Below are 27,131 nucleotides of genomic sequence, written 5' to 3' on the forward strand. Positions count from 1 at the left end.
ATTTTCAGGTTGACCGATTTTCACTATCTCTTAGTACAAAATATTACTATAACATGACAACATCTCGATCTGGATCTCGCTCACTCATTGGAGAGACAGTCAGCACTATTACGTGTAAACAGTTACTGTCACGATAGTTTAAAATATTCACTATTGCTGCCAGTACCTAAATCCATGCACGTGTACAGGCTCTATTAGGTTATACTTAAATATATTTTAATTAAATCTCTATACTTAACACTAATTATTATAATATCAATAATTTCCGGACTAAAGGCGTAGTTAGATCAATTATCGCTTCGCACTATTATCATACGGAAGATTCATTTTATCGCTCGTCACTCCGCCCTTAGGCAGAATAATTAGAATGCCGACCCCTTTCATTTATAATTGTTAGGTCCAGGGAACTCAGAAATAATAGTATCTGTTCTGTGGTTAGGTCTATACAATTACAGTACCATCTTTTATCAGTGGCGAAGGATGTAGGTAGGCTTTTAAGGACCGCCATAGAATGCACATTAACTTTGTCAGTCACACGTATTATTTTGTCTTCATTGAAATAAGACTTCAATTTACAAATAGTGTTGGTTAGTTTTAAAATTCAATTATTAAACCCTGCGAAAACCGAGCCATAATAGATAATAGTTACAAAATACTCGTCTATCTATACAATATCTAAAATTATGCGATTAAAGCATACTTACATAACTTTGGATATTTTATAGACAGCATAATATTTTTAGTTTGGTTAGGCAGGGCAATGAATTTTAAAAAATTAACCAACAATAATATGTCTAATAATATTATGTACTTATAGTTGTACTTAATCCAATGAATTCGAATAAGTATGAATGAAAAAGTTCACACAATTTTATCGTATCGCCCAAAGTATACCAAAACTATTATGCTTTAGTTTAGACAGGGTTTAATGGATTTTAAAAACCTAACCAACACCATCTGTAAATAGTAGTCTTAGTTCAATAAAAACAAATACGTATGACTAATAATGTTTAACGTGCACTATTTATGGCGGATCTTCAAAGCCTACCTCTACCCTTCGCTACTATCTTTTATCATCCTAAACAGCAAATGTAACAAAAACATTGAGACAAATGACATACACATACTCTACAGAGGATTAGATCATTCCCACGAAAACTATTCCCAAACAGCGGTGGTTTTAGGTATTCGAGTATGGAGGTCCCATTGTTATGTTTTAAAACTAAGATGACGATACTTTCTAATGAATAGACCGCATCGTCTACTTCGTAACGATCGAAGTCGTACCTTCATTTGCCACTCTTTATATTTTGCCACCCCTAAGCAACGCATGACATGCCTACCCTCAAAGGTGGGCTTTACTGGGCACTACCTACAAGCACATTCAATATTAAGGACAATGACATTAAATCCTGTTTTAAAGTAGCAAAAAAATACCGACTCATCAAGACCTTGCTCGGTAATTTTGAAACTAGACAGCCCACGTTCCCGCTATACCTATATAATATATGATACTATCCCGACAGCTGATGGGCAATTATTTAATAAAATTAACCCCGACAACAAACTATGTAAACTGGCTTTTTTGCAGTCGAGCACTTAAGGCCGGTTTGGATTAGTCGAGTAGACGTAGTTAGTGGCGAATGATTTAGTTAGGTACCTACCACTATGGTTGTCGATCGGGCTAACCCGGCTAACCTTCTACCAATAGCAAGTACGTTCCAAACCCTAGAAATAGTCGACGAGTTTGTATATCTGGGATCGAACATCAGTGGAAAGGGCGGATGTGAAGCGGAAATATGATGCGATGACATGTCTTACCACTATATGGAAGGATCGGGCAATTTAGATTGCCACAAAAATGATGCTTGTGCAAACATTAGTGTCGAGTCGAGTCGTGGACCCTGAAGGCAGGGGAATGGAAGGCAATTGATGCCTTTGGGATGTGGTGTTGGCGCCGAACGCTTCGTATTTCTTGGACGGAGCACAGGACGAAGCAGTCATTGAAGTTAATCCCTCCAAACCAAACGTCGCTACTCGACCGAAAAATTAGAACAAAATGGATCGACTCAACTAAATGATTTTACTAAATTACTCGACTAAATTTGTTTGTTCGTTCATGTTTAGTTCTTAATCTTATTAAACATATTTCCGACGATTTTTTCAGCTTGCCCGGAAGGAGACTTCAGGTGTGGTGATGGAAAATGCATCGACGCGTCAAGGCACTGCGATGACAATCCTGACTGCAATGACTTGTCCGACGAAATCGGTTGCGCCGGAGTACCAGGTAATTCCCCAGTTATACTTTATTACCACATTTTTATAATAAAATCATTAATATTAATTAGACAATAGGTACATAACGATTTGAATGGGTACCTATTTTTGATTTTACAGACATAATTTAAAGTACCTAATATCTAATGATTGAAGTAAAATTAACTTTCTCTTGAATACGTATTAATAACTATTGCATTGTTTACCGAGTACAACACTGAATAAAATAATGATAAATTACTTACCTATACCTACTTACTGTATTTTTAGCATTTCTTTATTAATATTTTTGAGACTAGTTTCGTCTAAAACTCTTAGTGTACGGTCAGAGTGGATTTAAGACAGGGGTTGCCAACCTTTTGCATAGCATGCGCCAATTTTTTCATATACGAGTTCAGATGCGCCATACAACTCAAGCACCTTTTCTACCTTCTTACGTTCACGGTTGGGGTTATAAAAATAGGGATAGGGGTAGCATCTGCTTCACTTAGGGGAGGAAAATGAATAACTCAATCACGCAATTAAATTAATTAATCTATGCCAGTTCAAAAAAACACATGTTTATTGGAGCACCAATCTACAATAGTCAGAAAATGATCTCTTGGACGAGAGGGTGATCGCTGCCGTGGACACCGCTGATGGTGCTACAGCTGCCAGAGAGTCTCGTTAGGTGAAGATAACTCTGGACCACAGTTGTTGGATGTGATGATAGAGAGAGAGAGAGAGAGAGAGAGAGAGCTCTGAGCGGGATGGAGCACTGAGAGCTTTTGAGTGTTTGGATTCCGCTAGTCCTTCAATAATGTCAAATTTGTTACTGAGAGCAGCAGAGAATTCTTCAAATTTGAATCAGTTATTCGCGACTTTGTTTTGCTTTTAATCAATTTCATGGATGAAAATGCTTGTTCACATCTGTAAGTCGATCCAAAGCGACATATATAACTTTTTGCAAATTTTCTTAGCTCTGGGAAATGTTCACAGGGTAATGAACACCAGAAATTAATTATGTCTGAAGCATTTTGATCAGGAAAAAGCTCATCAAATTTCATTTTCAATAATGAATTTGTTTTTAAATCAATCAGTTCCATTTGTATGTTACTAGGCATCTGCATTATATTTTGCTCACTTAGTGAAAATGGGTTTATAAAGGCTACTTCAGAAGAATAAGTAGGCGCAAAGATGCAATGCGCCACTTGTAATCATCCAATGCGCCACGCTTGGTGCATGCGCCACGGTTTGGCCACCACTGCCGTATAGTATAAGGTCATCTCTTTCTGATAAGAAAGCTCACGTGGAACTGTGCCACGGTGAAATGTTTTACGTACAATTTAGATACCTACATGTAACCTAACGGAGGAACACATTAAAAGACGGTAAATAAAGGAGAATAATGCAACTTCTGAGTACCTATATAGATTTTGTGAATATAAGTTTTTTTGTCGCCGACTACAATGACAAACTATTGTGCATGATCTAAATTTCTTAATAAAGTTATGCCTGACTTACCGTATTTATTTTTCTGTTTACTGTGCTCGGCGACCAGATAAATGAGATAAATACACATCTCAAATTTGCTCTAATAGCAAAAAAAGTCGCCTGCGGTTTTCACCATTTTAAAATATATGGTTGTTGGGACGTATTGAATAATACTCTACAACTCCATAATTCGATGCGTTCCATCCTATCCCAATCAATTAATTCAAAGATGCAATGCGCCATATAATTAATCATCTAATGCGCCACGGTTAAGAGATAATATGGCAGTGATAGTTTACTGGGGTTCCATAAAGCAAATGTGGCGTTTGTATTTAAATGTTAAAATATGAGTATTCTTTGCAATCTTGAACAGCGATTGTTTACCTTTCCAAACACTTTGCACAATAGACACTTACATAATATAATTATATTATAATTATTTACAAAACAATAAAATCTTATTCACACTTCGACATAAGACCGCAAGTAGATACCTACTAATTAAATATTTGTTTAAATCCTTTCTGGTTCTTTGATTGATGATCATCCCGTTGTCCATATTATGAATACTATTGCTCATCACCGATATGGTATAAATAACTGACAATGTGACAAAGTTTAGTCTGTACCTACTATTTATAACAGCCTATGTGCCCTACATCCGCCGATTCGTATTAATAATATTATTTAGTAATCTACCATAGTCGGCAAGCTTCAATGATTCAATATTTATTGTAACCGAACCATTATAAAATAAAAGCATACCAATCAGTGCGTAGAATAAAATTAGAACTAACAAGGGGCCCAGACGGTGTCACTGATAAAAAAAAATATTGAGTCATTTATTACTTATATTGTATTGCGAAAGAAAGTTCGCACGTCGCAGTAATGCAAATAATATCAAAACAAATGCCACGTGCAAATTGTGTTTGTTTTGTTATAAAATCATTGTTAACCGAAAGCAGGTAAGATTACTGTCGCCGGCGACGCGCCACACATATAGGCATTTTTACTGGTAACTAATTAATTAGTAATATGAATACGTGTATTAATTAAGGCTCTAAGTACCAAAAAGTAGTATTGCCTGTAGATACAAAATACCGAGTCATTGCAGTAAAATTTCATGAAGCAGACCTTTTGAAAAACGTGGTTTTACAGTGTGAAGCAATCACGGCAGCTTCTATAATTTTAGGTATTAAGAACTCGCAAGTGTCAACACACCATCGTCAGCCATTTTATATTGAATGAAGTTGACCACTGTAGTGCTATTTACACCATTATAAATAAAACAGACCAACGGACTTACAACGTCGACAGGTTTAAATATTTTGCTGTATTTTTTTGACTTGCTTGAGGCACTTAAACCATAGCTGAAGTTATTGGCGTTAGTATGTAGAACACTTTTCTATAAAAATGTCAGTTTTTTTGTTTTTGGTACTTAGAGCCTTAATTAATACACGTATTCATATTATATTTATATAGCTTACTATATATTACTAAATACCTACATCACTGTTTCACTACACTGCTTCCATTAGGCGTAGTGGCCTGTTTAAAGTGTTAAAAAGAATAATTATTATGTCCCCCATCGAACTTATGAGTAGGCGGCAGCTAAGAATTAGGGACCGATAAGAATGGAGGGAGCTAGGAGAAACTGTTATACAGCAACCGATCGACCATGTTATATAATACATATTATATTGTATATATATTGTGTATCAGTGGCGAATGGTGGAGGTAGGTCTGTTAAGATTCGACATAAAATAGTGCATACTGCCGCCTACTCATAAGTTCGATGGGGGACATAATATTATATTATTTTTAACACTTTCAACAGGCCACGAGGCACAATGGAAGTAGTGTAGTGGAACGGTGATGTAGGTATTTAGTAATAATAATAATATAAGAGAAACAATCACAAACTCCCAGGCTTTGAGAAAACCACATAAATATATTATAGGTTATATAGGCATGGCCCCCAAATCCTAAAGCGGGCCCCCAGGCTAGGATTTTTGGCGGGCCTCCCTACCTATCGCTAAAGATAAAGGCAGTGTGACGCTATACAGTAGTTGGTGTACGCGGTAAAATTAATGTTTATATTTATTGTTTTTTTGTATATTTTAATACATCCATTTGAATTATGGAGTTGTCGAGTACCGATACACAATTAAAAATTAAATTGGACAACCACATAATTTTAAATAATAACAATATCGAAGAACAATAGCGATTTTTTTTACTATTAGCGAGAATTTGTGATGTATGTTTATATCACTTCGTATGTCTTCCTGAGCCCGGGCCCCCAGGCTAGAGCCCTGCCAGCCTCTTTGTGGGGATCATGGTTATATAGGTCAGCGGCTTACGAACTGACCTAGGTACGAGATAGTCTGATATGGTTATGTTTTTACATAACAAATCGATATCAAATGAAATGTTAGAAATGGTAATTCGCAGGGAATTTTACAGTCTTCGTTCAAAGACATGCTTTGTGCTTATTTTTTTATTATGAGCAAGGCCCCACAAGGGGGGGGGTGACTGGCTCTAGCCTAGAAGGCTGGGCTCAGGGGGAGCCGGCGTGTGGCGGGTCGATCAGATACGTGAGATAAACACACATCACAAATTACTTTTTCACGAAAGGGACATTAACATTTAAAAAATGAGGTTTTAAGATGTAATTTGAGTGTTTTGTGTTGATTCTTGACAACTCCATAATTCAAGTAGATGTATTAAAACTACATAAAATCGCTAAAAATAAATCAAAGGCTCTTACTTTTATCTCTAACATAATTTTGAAATAGCTTCTGTTGTGCGTCATACATGCCTTTAAACTCAGCGATAGGTAGGGAGGCCGCCAAAGATCCTGGCCGGGGGGGCCATTTCAGAATATGGAGGCAACGATTATGAGTAGGTACCTACCGAATGAATAACAAACGTCTCTATACATTCTTACGCGGTTTTAAAGGGACGAATATAAAATATACGAACAAATTTTTGGCTCATGTGAGGGTATACCTATCAGCAAACAGCAAAGGTCCTTTTTGTAAGATATTATTTGACAATGATTAAAATGATGTTTCAGGTACTTAGTTGTAATGTAGTTGTCACGTCATGTAAATTGTAGTTATTTTCATTTCGCAGTAGCACAGTTTACCGTGAGCTGTCTTACCGGAAAGAGGTTCCCGTATAGCATTGAGATTTTAAAAAATACGTGTTTTTCGTAAAGCATTGCAGACAGTACTTTCGCAATTTTATTAGATTCAATAATAATTAAAGAACATTTTTGATATATTTTATTGGTATCAAAATGTTTGCTAATAACGCCGTCATTATAATCAGATATTTTTGATATGTACGACTTGATTCGAGAACCTTATCAGAAGTATACTTTATGATTGTATTTCTAACATATTTCTTTCGACTTTCCTTTGTATTCGTCTTCGACCATTTCCGGTGGGTCTTATTACATATTTTTGAATTGTTTATTTAGGCAAGGAATTGATTTCATACAGCCATGTATTTCCAATACAAAATAATGCCCAACAATTTATTACTGATTGTGATTAGCCTATGTAATAAATAACTTGCATTGTAATGGTTGATTGTTTTGAAAATCGAACACCTACCTCGGTAAGCAAGACCAGCCCGAGACGAGCTAACAATAGACATTTTAACCTTTATCACTTTGTTAGTTATATTGTTATATATATAATGTGCAAGTGTCAAATTAATATTCCAACGGATTCGCAAAATCAAACCTTTGCTTTGTAGTGCAGGATCCCATAGACTTTTCGTATACATAATATGCGGAACGCATTCTGACAATTGGAATAGGTTTTTGGGGTCACAAAGATATATAATGTCGATGTTGCCAGGCGATATTAATGGTAAATTTTTTTTTATTGATGTTTTAATTTTTTTTCTTATAACCCACCAAAAATTGTTCTGTGTTCTTCAATAAAACCAAGACCGAATCAGGGATTGATTGAAAATGCAATAATTATACCATGCCATCGGTATGGTCGTAGAACAGTTCGTCCCATTTAAAAAAAATAAAAATAGCGGGTAGTGCAATGTGTTCAAAATTATCGATTCTTAGGATCCTCCTTGGCTTAAATTATTTTATTTAGTAATATTTTTGTATAGAATCACCCAGATTGGTTTCTTTACCATATATATGCATATGACATTAGTTTTAGTATAATGGCCAATCCAGAAACAGTGTAGGTTGCACATATAGGTAGGTGAATAAATTAAATAACGATAACCACTAACCACACTAGGTGCACTGTAATAAAAAAAAGAAACAAGTCAAGTGTTTAAACTGCTATAAGTATCATGATCACGGTTTTTACAAACACTACTTACAGATTTGCACAATGACATAGATGCCAAAGCCGATTTCTTATAACTTATAACTACATGATAATGTACGGCAGTTAGAATTACATTTGCATGGTTTAACTAAATAATTTGGTAGAGACAAGAAGTTGTAGGAAATCAACATGCATGCTCAAATAGTGGATCAGATGAGCTTTTCCAACTAACACTTAGTGACTTGTTTTTTTTTTTTTTTTTTTTAAATAAATATGTACTTAGTGTGGTTAGTGGTTGTCGTTATTTCATTTATTCACTTACCTATATGTGCAACCTACACTGTTTCTGGATTGGCCATTATACTAAAACTAATGTCATATGCATATATGTGGTAAAGAAACCAATCTGAGTGATTCTATACAAAAATATTACTAAATAAAATAATTTAAGCCAAGGAGGATCCTAAGAATCGATAATTTTGAACACATTGCACTACCCGCTATTTTTATTTTTTCAAATGGTCTTGGTTTTATTGAAGAACATAGAACAATTTTTGGTGGGTTATAAGAAAAAAAAATTAAAACCTCAATAAAAAAAATTGACCACTAATATCGCCTGGCAACATCGACATTATATATCTTTGTGACCCCAAAAACCTATTCCAATTGTCAGAATGCGTTCGGCATATTATGTATACGAAAAGTCTATGGGATCCTGCATTATTGGTTGTTATTGTTCTGTTGGTCCTTTGCGTCGCAGTCGGCGGCAGTGTTGCCACGTCTACTGAAATTTCAGTAGATCTCCTGAAATTTTGGTCAGGAAAAGAAGAAATTATGATATTTGTCATGAATAAATGTCACTTTTTACATGATTTTTTAAAAGACACTTGTGAGATTATGTCAATACGCACGCTTTCACCAAACACAATCGTTGAATTTCATACATTTTTGTCAATCTACTGATATTTTGAAGAAAAAATCAAAAAATCTACTAAATTTTGAAAATTTTAGTTGGCAACACTGGTCGGCGGCAATGTTGCCAACCGTACTATAATTTTCGTCTGCGTACTATGTACGATATAAAACATGTATAGTACGCCCAAAATACTATAATTTTGAATATCGGAAAAATACCCAAAAAGTGATACTAAATTTTCGATATTTCCGTGCTATAAATAATTGGTGCAAACTAGGTACTATAATCTCGCAATGTATAAAATTTTGGAGAACCTGGAAAATATTGTAGGTATGTAGGTATATTGTATTGTACGATTTGTACGTAAAAAAAACCCTTGATTATCGAATTCGTCGGTAAGCATTTTAGGTCGGAGAGGTACCTACCTAAAGAAAAGGGGACTCGGAATTTCTCGTATTTTCCGTTATTTTTTTTTCTGTGAGAATCAAAAAACTATACATTTTCAACAAATTACAAGGCGTACTAGGCATATTTTTCTCCAATAGGATTGTCGTGGGTCCCAGGTTCGAATCCTGGGTCTGGCAAATACACATATTTGCGTATTTGGAGTCAGAGTATGGACCATGGTCCCCATAAGGGAGGTGACAGGGCTCTAGCCTAGGGGCTCGGCGTGGCGGTTTGACCAGTTAAGTGAGAACAATACCTACACCACAAATTTAATCTAATAGTAAAGAAAGTCATTAAGATTTTAAAATATGTGGCTTTCCGATGCAATTTGATGCAGTATGATCATTGATGAACCTACTTAATTTAATGCTAATTCTTATAGAAATTTATTTTATAATTATTTTAAGTGTGTTTCCTGACTTACACAATGGCTATTTATCTAAGGGTTGCATGATACTAGGCTACCTACCACAAAAGGAGGTCGCGATCAGTGCTTCATAATAATGACTGAGTGCTGACAACTCAATAAATCAACTGGATTTATTTTAAAAAAATGTTAAAATACACGGAATAATCTTAACTTTGGGGTGCCGCGGAAACCATTTGAGAAACACTACTGTCGAAAATCACAATACTCTTATCATAGCGATAGGTAGGGGGAGCCGCCATACATCCTGGCCTGAGGGCTCGCTTCAGGATGTGTGGGGCATGACCGATATACACATACCTATTTTTTTGTAAGGGGGCCTCAAAATACGTTAACGCTTCGGACCTTCACGTACCTAAAACCACCACTGACTGTTAACTCGAAACTGTCTCTAAATTATATTTATAAAGTTGTTAACAATATACTTACAGACATTTGTGTAGGTATCATTATTTTACTAAACTAATCTAAGATTAATATTAAACATATTTTTTTTATTGTATGATGAATCTTATAAGTAGGTAATGTTAAATAAATAATACTTCATGATAATAATAGTACCTCTTAGTTACTAAATTTTCATATACCTACCATAATTAATTACATACTAATTGCTATCATTTCTTATATAATATTATGTACAGTAAAAACGAAACAATGATGCGGTTCTTCGATTGTATACGTATACGTACGAATGCGTGGTAATCGGCTGCCAGGCATTTATCACGGCTCCCCATACGCACGCACACTATCGACCGACCGCATTATTGTTTCGTTGTTACTGTACTATTAATTGCTGCTTAGTTGACATACAGTTTATTCATCTCTTTCAATAATAACATTGTATGTATCCTTTCCCAAAAATGCTGCTTTTAATGATGTTAATCGAAATTATGCAATGGTAATGACAAAATAAAATGGTAAGTAGTAAATGCAAGCTGGTTGGGAGTGCACGTTTGCGAGATGAGTGGCCAATTCAAGTGCTCGGACGGGACTTGTCTATCGGTCCTCTTTCGCTGCGATGGTTCAGTCGATTGCCCAAACGACATGGCAGATGAGATAGATTGCCGTATGTATAATAATAACACCTATTAATAGTTCACGGAAAATTGACCGCACGGACAATAATATTTTTAATTTTCTTTGTTTACTTTATTGTTACTGCTCCACCTGGAAGGAGATTCAACATCTTTAGGTTCAATTTAATTGACTGTAAACTATATACTTCTTCAAAATTATTAAATAAATGGATTGAATAACTCCAATAAATTAGTACCTGCATGCCAGCAGAGAACCTAGCGGAAAAATACGAAGCTTGAAACATAAGATTTTTTTTGATAATTTACAATTTCAACTGTATTAATTAATAAATAAACTTAATAAACTAAATTTTAATAATAAATATGACCATAAAATATAATGTAATAATAAGATGGGACCCTGCAATGAATTCACATTTTCTTACAATTATTGTAAGTTTATCTTTGAATTAAAAAAAAATATATATATACTTAATTAATACAATTGAAATTGTAAATTATCCAAAAAAATCTCAACTTGCAAGTTTCGTATTTTTCCGCTAGGTTCTTTGCTGGCATGCCTCTCTGTCAATACAAATTTATTATTTATTCTTCAATATCACAGTGAGTAAGTAATAGTTTTTTTTTTAAATTTGTGAATCTATCGGCCCGGGTAGGACCATTAGACATACCATAAAATAATAATAATAAATAATTATGTGGCAGCACACAAACAAAATTCAATAAATATAAGAGGTCAATCCTCATTTACGATTGTCAATAAAAAATATTGTTACTTATCTTCATCCAAATTCCAGGCATCTATGTTTTCAATCTCTATTTGGCTGGACCAGGTCTTCCAACCTTTTATATGCCTCGCACTCCCTATATAATTATAGTTTACAAAATCTTTTTGTAATCCATAGGCACTGTGCATGAATTAGAGCAGAAGTCTCCAATTTTTTTTGACCCTAGCGTTAACAATTTTTCAAAGGTGGACAGACCAAGACCTAACTTTCAGTATATTTCAGTCAGTGTATTGATATTTTATACGAAACTAAAGCGCTCGCACAGTGTCATTGTAATTCCAACTTTGGAGGTGAGGAGTTTTATCCACAACCACTTCCAGAGCTGCCACCATGATTTTTCGTGTATACTATCATCTGAGGTAGACAAATCACAAAATAAACCGTGTAGGTATATCACGCTATACAGGTAAATCCAAAACGCGCATGCGGTGTCCTTCAAGTACCAAGTTATGGAGGTGTTGAGTGGGAGTCACAACTATTTCCTGGATTTGTTGAATATGTTACACCGAATGTGCGAAATTGACTATTACATGAAATGGGCAAAATTTTGGCTAATTCATGTAATAGTAAAGCCTGTTGCCTTATTCATGAATTAGGTAATTTTTCTGCTGAGTACATGAATTCGCCACGGTATGGAATTCTTGAACTGTCAACATGACAGAAGAAAAAGTAAATTTAATACGGATGGTTTTATTAGTTATAATTGGACATAATATAATATTATTATTATTAGGTTAGGTTAGGTTAGGTTTTGTAATTCTGAATTAAATTATTCAACTGAATGTCCATTTTGAGGTTAGCTATCAAGTGTCAACAAACTATCACAAACATTCAATCGACCATTGCACAATTGATACCCAAGCACGAATCAAATCGCGAAAATACTTTTCAATAAAATTCTTCCGTTATCATATTATAGTTCTAGAATTTTTTTGCGCATAGTAAATGGATATGAACGTCATTCAAATCAATGACATTTGACACATTTGTTTAGTTGCAAAAAACACCACGGAGCGCGATCATCTATTTTGACCATAGATAATATAAATGTACATTTTGACCAATCCATGAGCATTTGATACGTTTAGTTTAGTTCCAAAAAATACCACCGTAGCGCTTCTATCTAATTTGTCCAAGACATGAAGTAGGCAGAAAAATTACTGCCGATTTCATGCACTCTCCAGATATTTTGTCTAATTCATGAATAAGGCAACGGGCTTGCATTTTTCATGATTTAGGCAAAATTTTTCCCATTTCATGTAATATTCAATTTCGCACATTCGGCGTAACATATATACCTGGTCTCAGTTAAACTCCTCACAAAAAAATCTGCGTCTGTTTGTCATATTATGTGGACGAAATTCGAGGCACGTGCCTAGTGCCAATCAAGTATCAACTTATTTATTTATTTAAGAATACAAAACATTGTGGACATAACAAATCTAAATTCAAGACGAACACAACATGAGATTTACATTATAAGTCAAACATTACCCTCACAAGAGAGACGAAGAGAATATAGAAAAAAAATATAATAACAATAATAATAATCAAAACATACTTAAGTACAATTAAATACAGAAAAATAAATATTAATTGTCATTGCCTGGTTAACAAACACATTGTTTGACCATGTAGATTTCATCCGGCCGCGGGATCTGAACGAAATTTTAGATGTATGTGCTCTGTCTACTATTCCACCGCGGGATTAATCTGAGTACTATATTGAATTGTAGCGTGCACATCCAACCAGTGGCAGTGTGATTTTGGCACTTGCATTGCACAAACGAAAAGGTGCGATGGCCATGTTGACTGTCCGACCGACAAATCGGATGAAAGAAATTGCTTTGGTAAGTGCTTGTGGTAGAGTCCCTAAATTTTAGATGTGACTTGCTTGAAACTAGCATGCTTTTTAAATTTTATTTCGCTTACATGTTACTTCAGGCAAGATGGTCTCTACGAAGACCATTCTTTAACCAAATATTTTTCAATAGCAATCTCTCAGCATTATATTATATTATTACAAAAAATTTGTTAATTATTTATTGATTTTGACAGTATATAGAAAATAAATCAAATTGGAATTCATTTAAGTGGACAGTATTTTTTTTTCATTTAAAGAAATATTCAATCCAATTTCAAAAATACAAAGTTAATTTCATTACACCTATTTTAAATCATAATATAATTAAAGTCTTGTATATAAATTTGAAATTGCTCTATTGAAAAGTTGCTGTTATTGACATATATTCTAGTCTTATCATATCAACCCTTTAAAAAGTAGTATTTATTTAGTAGATATTTTGATTTTTAATGTGATTGAATTCCTTATTGTATTCACTCTTAACAATTAAGTACTTAATATATTATTTAAGTTTTCTAGTGTTTTGTAACATGCTTGTGTTTATGAATTCTTTTTATGCATTAATCTCATTTCTATCATACATTGTGACATTACAAACAGCTTTATTGCAAATTTATTAATGACACTTGCTACATACATAACGATTAATTTACATTAGATATAGGTAAATCATCAATACTTTTTTTATATAACATCCCCTTTCCAATCCTGGGTATCAATATTGTTCATAACTATATGAATCTCTGTGGGTTCAAATTTATTACTTCCACTTTCTTTATAATACTTATTCATACTTATGAGGGCTATTTTGTTGTAATTATTCTGCCAGTCTTCTTTCAGTAAAAGATTCAACTGATAATGGTATACAACAATCTATGTGAATAACAATATCATACTATTATGTATATAATATATTATTTCTGTTTCATGTTACAATATAAATTTCTATTGTTTCTACAATCTGTTCTTCTATTCTTATTCTATGTAGAGAATGCTTTCTTAGTAATCTTTATATTGTCTTTTAATTCAGGTCTTTCGGCTAAAGTTAACAATATCCTATTGGTTTCTTTTTGTTCTTTCTTTCTTCTGGGACTCTTCTGTACTACTTGTGGTGGCTAATAATGCCTTGAAGGCATTAATATATTTAATTATTTTCTTCTCTGTTCGCTTATGCCTTTCATAAGTGTGACGGTAAAAAATAATAATTGAAATTGTTTTGTTGCCATATAGCCAACAGGTCATCAGAATTCTTCATATGCAGAAGCAATAATGTCAGCATCCCACTTAAGCTGAAGTGTAATGGTGTCCGTAATTGCAATGATCGTTCAGATGAGGATAATTGTGACGGTGCGATATCTTTTTCTTTCTGATTCTCATTACCTCAACCAACTCATCCTACACCCTTCAAAATCTTAAACATAGAGTCTAATTCTAATATATTGGCAAAACAAACCAAAATACAACAATATTAATTGTATGTAACTTTATCTGCCATATATGGTATGCTTCAACAAGCTTTAAAAATTTGCAGGATAATTCCACTTTTTCAAGTGTCTTGTTGAACGCCATGAAGTTTTGCAATTTAAATTAATATAGCAGTAAAAAGATATAAGGTGTAAAAACTCATTTTAAGGTTAGGGTACCTAAAGAAAGACATGATTTATTTTTATGATCTCATAATTATATAAAAACATTCTTCTTATAAAAATGCTTTAGAGATTAAATCATTTCTCTATGGCATATTATCAGTAGATTTCTTATATTTTTAACTATAGCTTATGAACAAGTATAAACAAATAAATTTAATATTAAAATATTATATTACCATCTCTTACTCTTTATTTACAAGCTGTTGAACCTACATAATTGTTTAACCACCCCCTGTTATTGTTTAGTTTAGATAAATCTAAATCCTTTTTAAATAGTATGTAGTGTAAATTTAAAAAAATATAATTAATTTGTTACTTTTCCATAGACGAAAGAAATTATTAAATTTTAGCACTCTTTGTTATGTTTAAATTGAAGTATTTTAGTATCTTCTGTTATTGTATTTGTACGAGAATTGAATCTAATCCGTAGAATTGGTTTTGGTTGTGGATGCTTTAGAGCCTCGAGTTTGCATGCATCACGAATTTCAATGCTTGTCCGGTGGCTGCATAGACAAAATGTTACGTTGCAACGGCCAATTTGACTGCCAAGATCGCTCTGACGAGAATCACTGCTGTGAGCGCGACGAGTTCAAATGCAACAACGGAACTTGTCTCAGTAGAGAGCGATTGTGTGACGGCATTTTTGATTGCCAATATAGAGAAGATGAAAGAAATTGTGGTGAGTAAAGTACTTACGATCAATTTTAAACTTGTCGATTTGTGGAGTTGGATTAATTCTTTGTACTAACCATTTGACTGCCCCCGTTACTATAAAATTAATTACACTCATAGCGTTATGTTATCAGGGGTGTTTTATCCATTAAAAAGGCCTTCAAATCTTTTAAAGTCTATAATATTTAACTTGAAAAAATAAATAAATAGGTACATATACAAATTAGTTAAAGCACATACATAGCAGTAGCGAAGGGTGGAGGTAGGCTATTAAGATCTGCCATAAATAGTGCACATTAAACTTTGTTATTTATACGCATTTGTTTTTATTGAACTAAGACTATAATTTACAGATGGTATTGGTTAGTGTTCAAAAAATTAAAACCTGCCTAACCAAACCATAGTAGTTTTGGTATACTTTGGGCGATACGACAAATTGTGCACACTTGTACATTCATATTTATTTGTTTTTGTTGGATTAAGAATACATATTACACATATTGTTAGTTCATTTTTTTAAATTCATTAAGCCTAGACTAAACCAAACTATAATAGATAAAAAATATTATTCTATCTATAAAATATTCAAAGTTATGTATGATTTTATTGCATAATTTTATCTAGTATAGCTTGGTTTTTGCAGGGTTTAATTGAATTTTAAAAACTAACCAACTCTATCTGTACATTGTAGTCTTATTTCATTGAAAACAAATACGTATGAGACTGACAAAGTTTAATGTGCACTATTTATGGCGAAACTTAACAGCCTACCTCCACCCATCGCCACTGCTATATTATGTATATTCATGCTTTAGTTTATAAAAACAGGCCAGGGCGGTCAGAAGGGTAAACAAAAATGCTTCTTCATAATTATTAACGGCAGCCTTTCTAATAATACCATGTATGAACTTCATGCGATCCATAATAAGTCAAGAGACAAATAAAAAAAATCTTAACAAATAATAACATCTTAATGTTTACTATATAACGTTTTATGACCAATTTGACAATTTATTGTTCAATGACCAGGTCATAGAGGAGCTTACTCGGTGATCAACAAACATATTCTCTTTATTCTATTGAACATACTTGGTCTTCTTCAATACATTGTGAAATCCTCTGTCTATTCAGCTGAAAATAAATCGATGTTCTTTAGCATTTTAATTGTGAGAAATGTGTTTAAAATGGTTGCTGAGGTTTGCGCATCTTTTTTTATTACTAAGGCTTTCGATAATCACAACGTTTATATTTTATGAAACCCATTCTTTTTATACCAATGGAAAATATCTAGTTGAGGCCATTAGTAGCAGTCAGCTACCAACATATTTTTTATTCCGTAATATTCACAAGAATCTAAGAATTGATATTACCATCCATGGATTTACTGTTGACAGTCAGTATTATCGCCTTATCGCCGCCATAACAAGAAAATGTATGGGTAAACATATATTATCCTGCAGTTGCATGCTTGTATGCATGAATCAAAAAAGTTTGGAAGGTTCTGAATCTTCACGCGACAGTAGAGATTTTTTAATCTGCACCTGCGTAGTAGAATGATAGTGACGGTAAAAAAACAAACTAAACTCATTTTGAGGTTAACCGATTTTTACGACCTGTCAAATAGTACTATAAAATGACAACATCGTGTCTCGCTTACTCTTGAAGAATGAGATTGGAAAGACAGTCAGCACTATTACGTGTCACACTAGTTTAAAATACGCACTATTGCTGCCAGTAAATCCATGCATGCGTACAGGCGCTAATATTATTTGCTTTGACAAAAAAGCATTGTAATTATTAGAAAATTATATTTTGCTATTGATCAAATCAATATTGGCTGATGGATGTTACCGACATTGCAACTTAATTAGGATTTAAACCCAATTAGGAGTTGGATTTATGAAATATTTAATATATATATGGAGGTAACTGACTTTGCAACCAATACCCTGACTACTTATTCTCTGCATAATTTTATTAAAATATGGCAATGGTGAAGTTTTATTAATCTTTTGACTGCTACATTATATTATTATTATCTATATCTATTTTTAAACTCGATATTTTTTTATATTTCTACATTTAGAAAAGTCAATATTTTATACTTTTCATGGGTTTTTAATTTTAAATTAATGATTTTCTTACATAATATTATAATTGTTACATCATCGAAAGAAATTGAAGCTATTTTATTAGTGAAAATTCATCTGAAGTTAAAAAATAAATATGTATACTTACAATTAATTTTATTATATTTATATTGACCCTTCATAATATATAACATGACTCATTCTAGATAGAAGCTCTCTAGTATCAATTCATGGTGAAAGTGAATACAATATTTTGTTGAAAAGAATGTTTGTAGGTAAATTTGAAAGTTTGGCAGGTCAAGAGATTATTATTGCTTAAGGGTTTATAATTATTTATTGACAAACTGAACTACACGGTGATGGTTCGGAGCATATATACTCTAATCCCATAGCATGAGCATGTTACCATATTACTTCTAGGTTGTAAGATATATGAATGGCAATGTAGTAACGGCAAATGCATTCACGGCTCGCTGAAATGCAATGGAATAAAAGATTGCAAAGACAATTCGGACGAAGAGGCATGCGGTAAGTCCAAAACAATTAGCGGCCACAGGGGATTCGCATGACTGCTGCAACTTTACTGAGCCTTCTATGTTTTTCGCCAGAATTCTTTCATAACAAACCATATAACATCATTTCTATGTTTCTTATTTTAAGGCTTTCAAATATTTTGGCATTCGCTAGGAATAAAAACAACGCTGACGCTTCAACACATTTTTAATAAAATTCAATACATTTTTTCACTAGTGTAAGTTTTAAAACAACATGTAAGTAAAAAAAATTAATATGTTTTAAATTTTATATACTTCAATATTTCTATTACATTGTGTTAATTCATTAGAAAAATTGTGTCAGAATCAAGCAGTATTGAAACATTATTTAAATCGTATTAAACATTTTATATCACCTGCATTGTCGTCTGAACAGAGCATTTTAAATAGTGGTCCATAAAAATAGTGTCCATCAATTATTGCAGAAAAAACAAAATAATATAAATATTGTTTCAATTTGTTTTAATTGTGACATCAATGGAAATAATATGTTTGTTTATCCATTTTCAGTTTCACAACTGAGTTTTAAATGCCAACTTTGAAAGTTTTGAAACGGCGGTGTGTTTAGACGATCGGTTGTCCGTTCGGATTCGGCGTTGTATATTTACATAGTTTTTATCCACTAAAAATGAATATTATTTTTATAATTACTTTCTAAACATATTGGTTGGTGTTTCAATAAAAATTAGAAAAGTAGTATTAAAAAATAAATATGGCAATATACTAATTTACACATCAATTTAACTGGAAACTCTAAAAATGGATACGAAAACTGATAGAAAATCCATTTGGATGAGCATTTCAAATGATGTAACTAAAAGTTAGTTATATTATTTTATTGTAATAATTATTTACGTGGGACCATAATATTCTTATAAGGTGCACAGGTATTCCTCGAGTTACAACCTCCTCAAATTTCTTTTACTATTGCAATACACACAGGCATTAAAACAATACATGAGCATGGGAAAAATAAAAAAACGTAAGATGTAAAAAGACCTAAATGCAGAATGATTCACAAAGGTGTGTGGCTGAACAAATTCTTACCTGGTGAAAAGAGTGAGCTCCTATACTGGAAATATACAAAAAAAGTGCATACGTATTTAGTATGAAACTCGACTTTCCGAGAAATACCTGTACTTAGTTTCGATAAACATTTAAATAAAATTTTCATATAATAGATAATATTAAGTTTTTTAACATTCAATATCATCGTTGAAACTAGAAAAATGTGTAACTCCGTTTTAATTGAAAATTGACTTTAAATGCCATCTTGTGGCTATTGTTAATGTCTTCCCGCCTTGCAAAATAAATTATGTGATTCCAAAAAAATTGTAACTTTGTTAAATGATGGATGATTTAGCTCCATAACTAGGTATATATTTGTATACGAAACCAAAACGTTTTTTGTCTCTCCTGTAAAGTAGTATTTTTGTAGTTACACAATTTTCTAGTTTCAACTACATGCTATTTACTGTAGAATTAATGTTTTAATGTTTAACGCTGAATAATATTGGTTTAAGCGCCCCAGGTTCGAATCCTAGGTCTGGCAAGTACATATATTGTTTTTCAACCTGTGTAGGTATGAGCCAGAGTATGGACCTAATAGGTTGAGCAAGTGGCTGACATCCATTTCTCGTAAAAACAAAATCTACTAATACAAACCTCTATTCTGTTATGTGTTGAATACAATATTAAAATAATTTTTACGTTTTAAGTAGAGCTAAGAATGTAATTAACATATAAATTGGCTAATTCCAAGTTATTACGGGCTTTAGATCTATCATGAGATACTTCTATATTATAACAATATAAATGTAGGTATTCTATTTGAGTTTTTCATGATAAATCTATGACCTGTATGTAATAATTGTTGAAAAAATTTCTAATCTTTTTTATAGTAGTTTAGATAAATTTCTTTTATACATTATTACCAAAAAAATGTGACTAATATTAGTTTTAATATCATTTTATGTCAAGCATGCCACATGGGAGTTTACGAGAAATTATGATAGTATTATAGTTTGACAGATTCTGAGATAGTCATTATCTCTTTGAAAGACCAATGTTATCATGGTACTTGATACTTTTGTGAAATAATTTTTACATTATTTTTCTTTTCTTGTATTATTGTTGTCAACATGTTGTATTCTTCCGTCTCCTTTCTTCCTCATTCTTCATCTTAAGGCGAAGTCTTCACTGAGCCTTTTTTAAAGAGGCATCTAGCGGAAAAATACGAAGCTTGCAATTTGAGACATTTTTTTGATAATTTACAATTTCAACTTATGTATCTGAAAACATTAAAAATAAAAATATTTTTTATTTTAAGTCAAAGACAAACTTACAATTGTAAAAAATGTAATAAAATGTGAATTTGTTCTATCGGACCGCACCCTATTATTACATATATTTTATGGTCATGTTTTCAGATACATAAGTTGAAATTGTAAATTATCAAAAAAATGTCTCAAATTGCAAGCTTCGTATTTTTCCGCTAGGTGCCTCTTTAAAAAAGGCTCAGTGAAGACTTCGCCTTAAGAGATACAATTGTGGTTAAGTGTATGAATGTGAATGTTACTCAAAGAGATGTGTGTATCAAATAATATTAGAGTTTGTGACATTGGATGTTATTCGTATTGATATATAAATTACATGTCAGACCAGATTTTTTTCTAAAAGAGCAAAAAGCGATGACTTTATAAAACATATCTCACCATCAATATTAATACTGTTGGGGTTTCGGTGTACTTGAATTTTCAACACAGATATCTCTGACCAATGTTCGCATTTATACACCCAACAGTACGTGTTACCACTTTATCTCTGAAGAATGGATTCTGTCTGGACGCATTCCACAAGCCCAAAGTGTTATTGAAGGAAAAAGAATGAAATGAGAAAGAAAAGAGCTCAAATTCTAAAAATAACCTTAATTATTTAATTCTCAATAGCCACCTCTCAAAATATAATTCTTACATAATTTTTCTCGCATATTATGTACAGGATAAATTAAAAATACAAATACACAAGATTGTATAGTTTGGATAGACAATAACATATGCAAACAGTTAAATCAAAGCACTTCTAACTATTTATGTAATATATTGTATTGAAATTAATCTGGTTATAAAAATAAATTTATAACCTTCTTGATTAATCTTGTGTCTGTTTTTAATTATCCTATAGGGCTTTAAAATAACTTTAATGTCAATCTGTTAGTAATGAATTATCACATTATGTAATATACAGACAGGTACCTATTTCTTATTTTTATATAAGCGAATTGTGTTAATATGATTTAGTGTATTTTATTTAACAATACATCAATCTGTAACTAAAAAAATAATAGAAATTTAATTTTTGATATCATTTTTTTCTGGTATTAAAAAATAGTTTTTGGTTTATTTTCTAAAAATTTAGATATATCTGGTCATGTAACTGTAGGAACCAATCTACACTTTTTTATAAAAGGACGAACAAGTGAATATTAAACAATATACAACAATTATACATTTGAAACAGTTATTGACAATCACCAGTGAAGAGTTATGTTTCTTTATTTCAGATATTTTTAATATTAACAATTTAATACATACAACAGAAACCCATGTTTAATTTGGGCATGATTCTTATTATTTTTAGATATTTAACGTTACTCAATTAACAGCAACCAAATCTAAAATATTTGAAAAGAGTGGCCAAAGTAGAAATACACATAGGTTTTTTTTGTAATACATTGTGAATAATAAAAATATCCTAAATTATCAAACCTATCTTCTTTGCTGTTCATTTAATTCTTTCAAATGTATGACTCTATGCATTGTCTAAGAGGCCATCCATAGACTGAAACCGTATGCAGTTTAGGACTGTGTGCCATACTAAACTTATGATTTCTGTTCATGAAATTAATACATTTTCACTGAGTTCGTAAGTGTAAGTGTATGATATAAGCGGATACGATCAGATGCTTATAATTTACTTTATAAAAAAATATTTCCATAAACAGAAATCATAAGTTTAGAACGGCACACAGTTCTAAACCGCATACGGTTTCAGTCTATGGATGGCCTTTAAGTTTGCCTAAAAAGTTGATGTTGGTTCCTATGGCTACATGACCAAATATATACAATAGTCCCTCTACAAAATAAATAAAAGTACATCTGAAAGAATATTATGATTAAGTAAATTAATTTATGTAACAAAACTATTAATAATGGGTCTCAAAATTGGAAATTTTTATTCTGTATTCAATTTTAAATTGAAAAAAATATTTGCAGCCATGTCTCATTTATGTATCTACATTGGCTTGGTTAAGAGGGTGTATTTTACTTTTTACTCATGAATTCATAAAAAAATTCCAGAAAACGACCGATGTGACCGGTATTCCTTTGCCTGCTCGGATGGCGCTTGCGTTCCGAACAAATACCGTTGTGACGGAAAATCAGACTGCCCTGACTCCTCAGACGAAGACGGATGCTCAGTCGGTTAGTATATCTCTCAAGTTAAATCACAATGAACGTAATGACGCGCCAAAGCGATGCGTGGACAGCAGTAGTTGATGAAAATTACGCTGTCAGATGTCACTTTGTCGCACCAATTCGATCAACCGTTTTCATCGGTAATTTTTTAGATAAGATCATTCATCAATAGTTACTAATAATATTCACAGTACATAATGACCTACATATTACTATAGACATTATAACTGAAGTATGATAAACAGCAGTAATTAAATCAATCTTAATTATAAATTTTTTATTCATGATGTTTAAGTTTGATATAAAAATTACACTGGACATATTTACTGTTACCTACTCAAATAGTTTTGTCTTCACAGCAATGGCGAAGGGTGGAGGTAGACTGTTAAGATCTGACATAAATAGTAAACACTACACTTTGTCAGTCAAATGTATTTGTTTTCATTGGACTAATACTACAATGTGTAGATGGTGTTTGTAGTTTTTAAAAATCAATTAAACCCTGCCTAATCCAAGCCATAGTAGATAATAGTCAAAAAATGTTGGTTTATTTGTAAAATATCTCAAATTATGTCATTAAACCATACATAATTTTAGATGTTTGATAGATAGAAGAATATTTTTTATTGATTATGGAGTCTGAATTTTAAAAAACTTACCAGCACCGTCTGTAATATGTATTCTTAATTCAACGAAAACAAATAACTGTCACTTCAATCAATCACTGAAAAAGTATTCACTATTATTGTCGAATCGCCCATAGCACAACCTAAACTATTATGGTTTGATTAGGCAGTTTAATTGAATTTTAAAAACTAACCAGCACCATCTGCAATTTGTATTCTTAGTTTAGTGAATACAAATAAGTGTGACAAAGTTTAGTATGCACTATTGATGTTGAATCTTAACAGCCTACCTCTACCCTTCGCCACTGCTTCACAGTGATGATATATTAATAACTAAGGGCTTTATGCATAGTTATACTTACCCAAATAAATAAGAATGCATCTAAATAACATTCCATAATAATTCCCATTTCAAGTAACGCGTAATCTATAAGCCTATATTATATTTATGCTTATATATAAGTCTATTCATAAGACCCCTATTCATTACGTTTATCGTATTTTTTCTTCTCACATATTTATTTCATTATATACATCAATTTAAGATATTTATTTCAATGCAGTAAAAAATGCGCTTGCGTTTGCAGAAATATGCATGTAAAATTGTCTATGCGTTTTAAACATGTATACCGATAAAAGATACTTAAGTAGGTACATTATGTTTTGAATAATTATGTCAAAGTACTAAGTTTCCAAATTATGAATAAATTATTACACTATCAAATCACTAAGGGCCCTATGCATAGTTATGCTTATAATATAATATGTAAATGAGTAGACATAATGTGTGTTACTTGGAATGGGAACAGGTCTAAATAACATTTCATAAAAATACCCATTCCGACAAATGCATAACATATAAACCTACTTCTTTACATAAATATGACAATGCATATGGCTTTCAGGTATTGACATAAACATATTGATTTCTAAAATTTTGAACTATGAATCTCAAATCAATCATATTCTACATTATTATAAGCACATTTATACATTTTTGTCTTGATATCATATTAATTCCTGTTTTTTATATGATAAATGCGCAGAGCGAAATAACCATTATGTTATTCAATTTCACTGTGGTTGATTTAAAAAATATATTTTTAATATATGAGAGCTCTGGAAACAAACAGCAGTTTCCAGGCATGTAAAAGATGGAAAAATCAATAATGATGTGATTAGTATACAAATAATATTTTGGAATACTTACTTCTGTCAGAAGTTAAAAATGATTCATTTTTATTGATTTGCCATCATTTTTTCATCAGAGCTTTCATAGATGTAATATTATCTCACAAAGACTGACCCTCACTGGGCTTGTCAGGATGAACTGTAGGAATATTTAATTGAGAAGTTGTTCTGGTCGGTGGAGAACATCTATGTGTCTTTGTGAGATTAAAATACTATACATATTTCATTTCTCAATTATATTAATGTTAAAAAATATTTTGTTTGCGCATGCAGCAGTCTTTTAAATTATATTTTGATTTCCTTTTATTGGTGCGAATGTTTATTATCAATAATTAAAGAGAGACATCAAGCAATTTTTAGATACTTAATGATTATTAAATTTATAAATAGTGTTTGCGCAAAGCTTTAACCTTTTCTATGCCTCACGATATTACTATGGGAGTAACTGACACGCCACAAATTTTTAACGATACACGTTGAATGTAGAGTGAACCTCTTATTAAAATCGCTGTAATACCGATAATTTTTGGCTTAGTATTTCATAATTATTCAAACAGATGTCACTGTGTGTTTAATTTTTTAGATTATGCAAATCAATCAACAGTGGCTAGTAATTTGAGTTTAAAGTCGGATGGATAACTCGCGAAATTTGTATGTGCGGCCTGTCGATCACGACCTCATAGAGCGAGAAAACTCGCTGAAAGCATAGAACCGGTTAAAAAATTACATAATCTTGGAAATTCTCACACACATTTTTCGTTTAATTAATTCAATGTTCAATAAATTCTACCAGATCTAAATGTTCACAAACGGTGTTCAGAATTAATCATAATAATCAGTACTGTTTTATAAGGATAAGTGGGAAAATGCCTTGTCGCTACTTTAAAAAAAATACATTTAAGTAATAAGTTTCGTTTCATGCATACATAAAAAAAGATTTTCCACACTAAGAAATGAGTTATATTGACTACACTTTCAGCCAAAGAGCTTTATGAAGAATACAATACAATATAATTACAGTTTTTTCTACAAAAAAGCCACTGATATAATTTATATGCGCGATTGTTGCATTACTTTCTGTTTTAAGGACATAATAATTAATTATCAAACTAATAATCCCTTTTCACACATTTATACTAGCTAACAAAATTATCATCATATTTATGTGAATCACAAACAGATTCTGTTTATTTGTAATTCACAGATTGAACCCACTCCATGTGTAATAAAATTATTGTGACATGAATTTTTATATAATAATATTTCTTTTTTATTTACAGTATTTTTTGTCTTTATGAGACCTCTACTCTTCTATCTTTACTTGCCTATTTCATTTTGAAATTAATCAAAATTCAATAGGTAATTTACAATATACTTATTTCCTTGTCAAATTAAATCTAATGATTACATGGTTAATAAATTAAATATCTTCTCAATAGCATGTTATGTAAGTATTATTACTTACTAAACATACGAATTTTATCTAAATGACTCTACAAGTACATATTTTGTTTAGTAAATATTGTAAAGCTACGCAGAGAATCATTTAAGTTTGATTAGCAAGGCTAATTTAACTATTGGTGACGATGCACAATAATTTGAACAGTTAGAAACTATGCATCAAACACAAACTGGGTATATTTATATGCCTAGGGCCAAATTCATATAGTGATACTTAGGTAGTTAAGTGGCCTAAAGATATACTTAACCTTACTTTACCTAACCCAGTGCCTTAAGGCCAGTTCGGATTAGTCGAGTGGCGAGTGATTTAGTTACCACTAAATGATTTAGTAACTGAAAAGTATCCGAACACAGTACATTAGTTAGTGACGTGTCAAAATGAACAGAGCACAATGTAACAAAGCAAAAATAGATAATTAACTATTTTTTTTATTCAACGAATAATTCACAAAATTTAAAAATGTAACATTCTTTTTATTGTACATACTAATTTAAAAACACTTAAAATTTTTTTTTTTATAAAAATATGACACCCAGTAGAATTTGAACCTGCGTGATGAACCAGATTCGAAGTGTTTTCAAATTATGTATGTTCATAAAATAAATAAGTTAATAACTTCATTTATAATAGCTATATTAGAAGGCTTGGAGGAAGAAATTCCACGACAACTAATGAACTTGACTAAAGAAAACGTGTTCAGACTTGTCTCGTGGCTTGTTTAGTAGTTAGTGAGAAGTGGTGAGGGTTGCTACTCGACCGAAAAAATAGGACGAAATGGACTGACTCGACTAAATGATTTTACTAAATTACTCGACTAAATTTTTCTGTTCATACACGTTTAGTTACTAAATTACTTGACTAATCCGT

At 31.9% G+C, this 27,131-nt stretch overlaps 1 protein-coding gene across 4 annotated transcripts in view; it reads left to right on the plus strand.

Moving 5' to 3' along the window:
• Window positions 1-27,131, plus strand: part of trol (terribly reduced optic lobes) — a 602,293-nt gene that overhangs the window by 498,337 nt on the left and 76,825 nt on the right. For all 4 annotated transcript variants that reach the window (XM_085947167.1, XM_085947174.1, XM_085947183.1 and 1 more), the window contains 2 exons: window positions 2,168-2,287; window positions 22,869-22,991. In XM_085947167.1, the coding sequence (XP_085803293.1) occupies window positions 2,168-2,287; window positions 22,869-22,991 (243 nt within the window). The remainder of the gene's footprint in view (window positions 1-2,167; window positions 2,288-22,868; window positions 22,992-27,131) is intronic.

Source organism: Rhyacophila brunnea, unplaced genomic scaffold (genome assembly GCF_057557595.1).
Source record: "Rhyacophila brunnea isolate RB1 unplaced genomic scaffold, BYU_Rbru_1.0 scaffold_1, whole genome shotgun sequence".
In the NCBI taxonomy this organism is placed as follows: domain Eukaryota; kingdom Metazoa; phylum Arthropoda; class Insecta; order Trichoptera; family Rhyacophilidae; genus Rhyacophila; species Rhyacophila brunnea.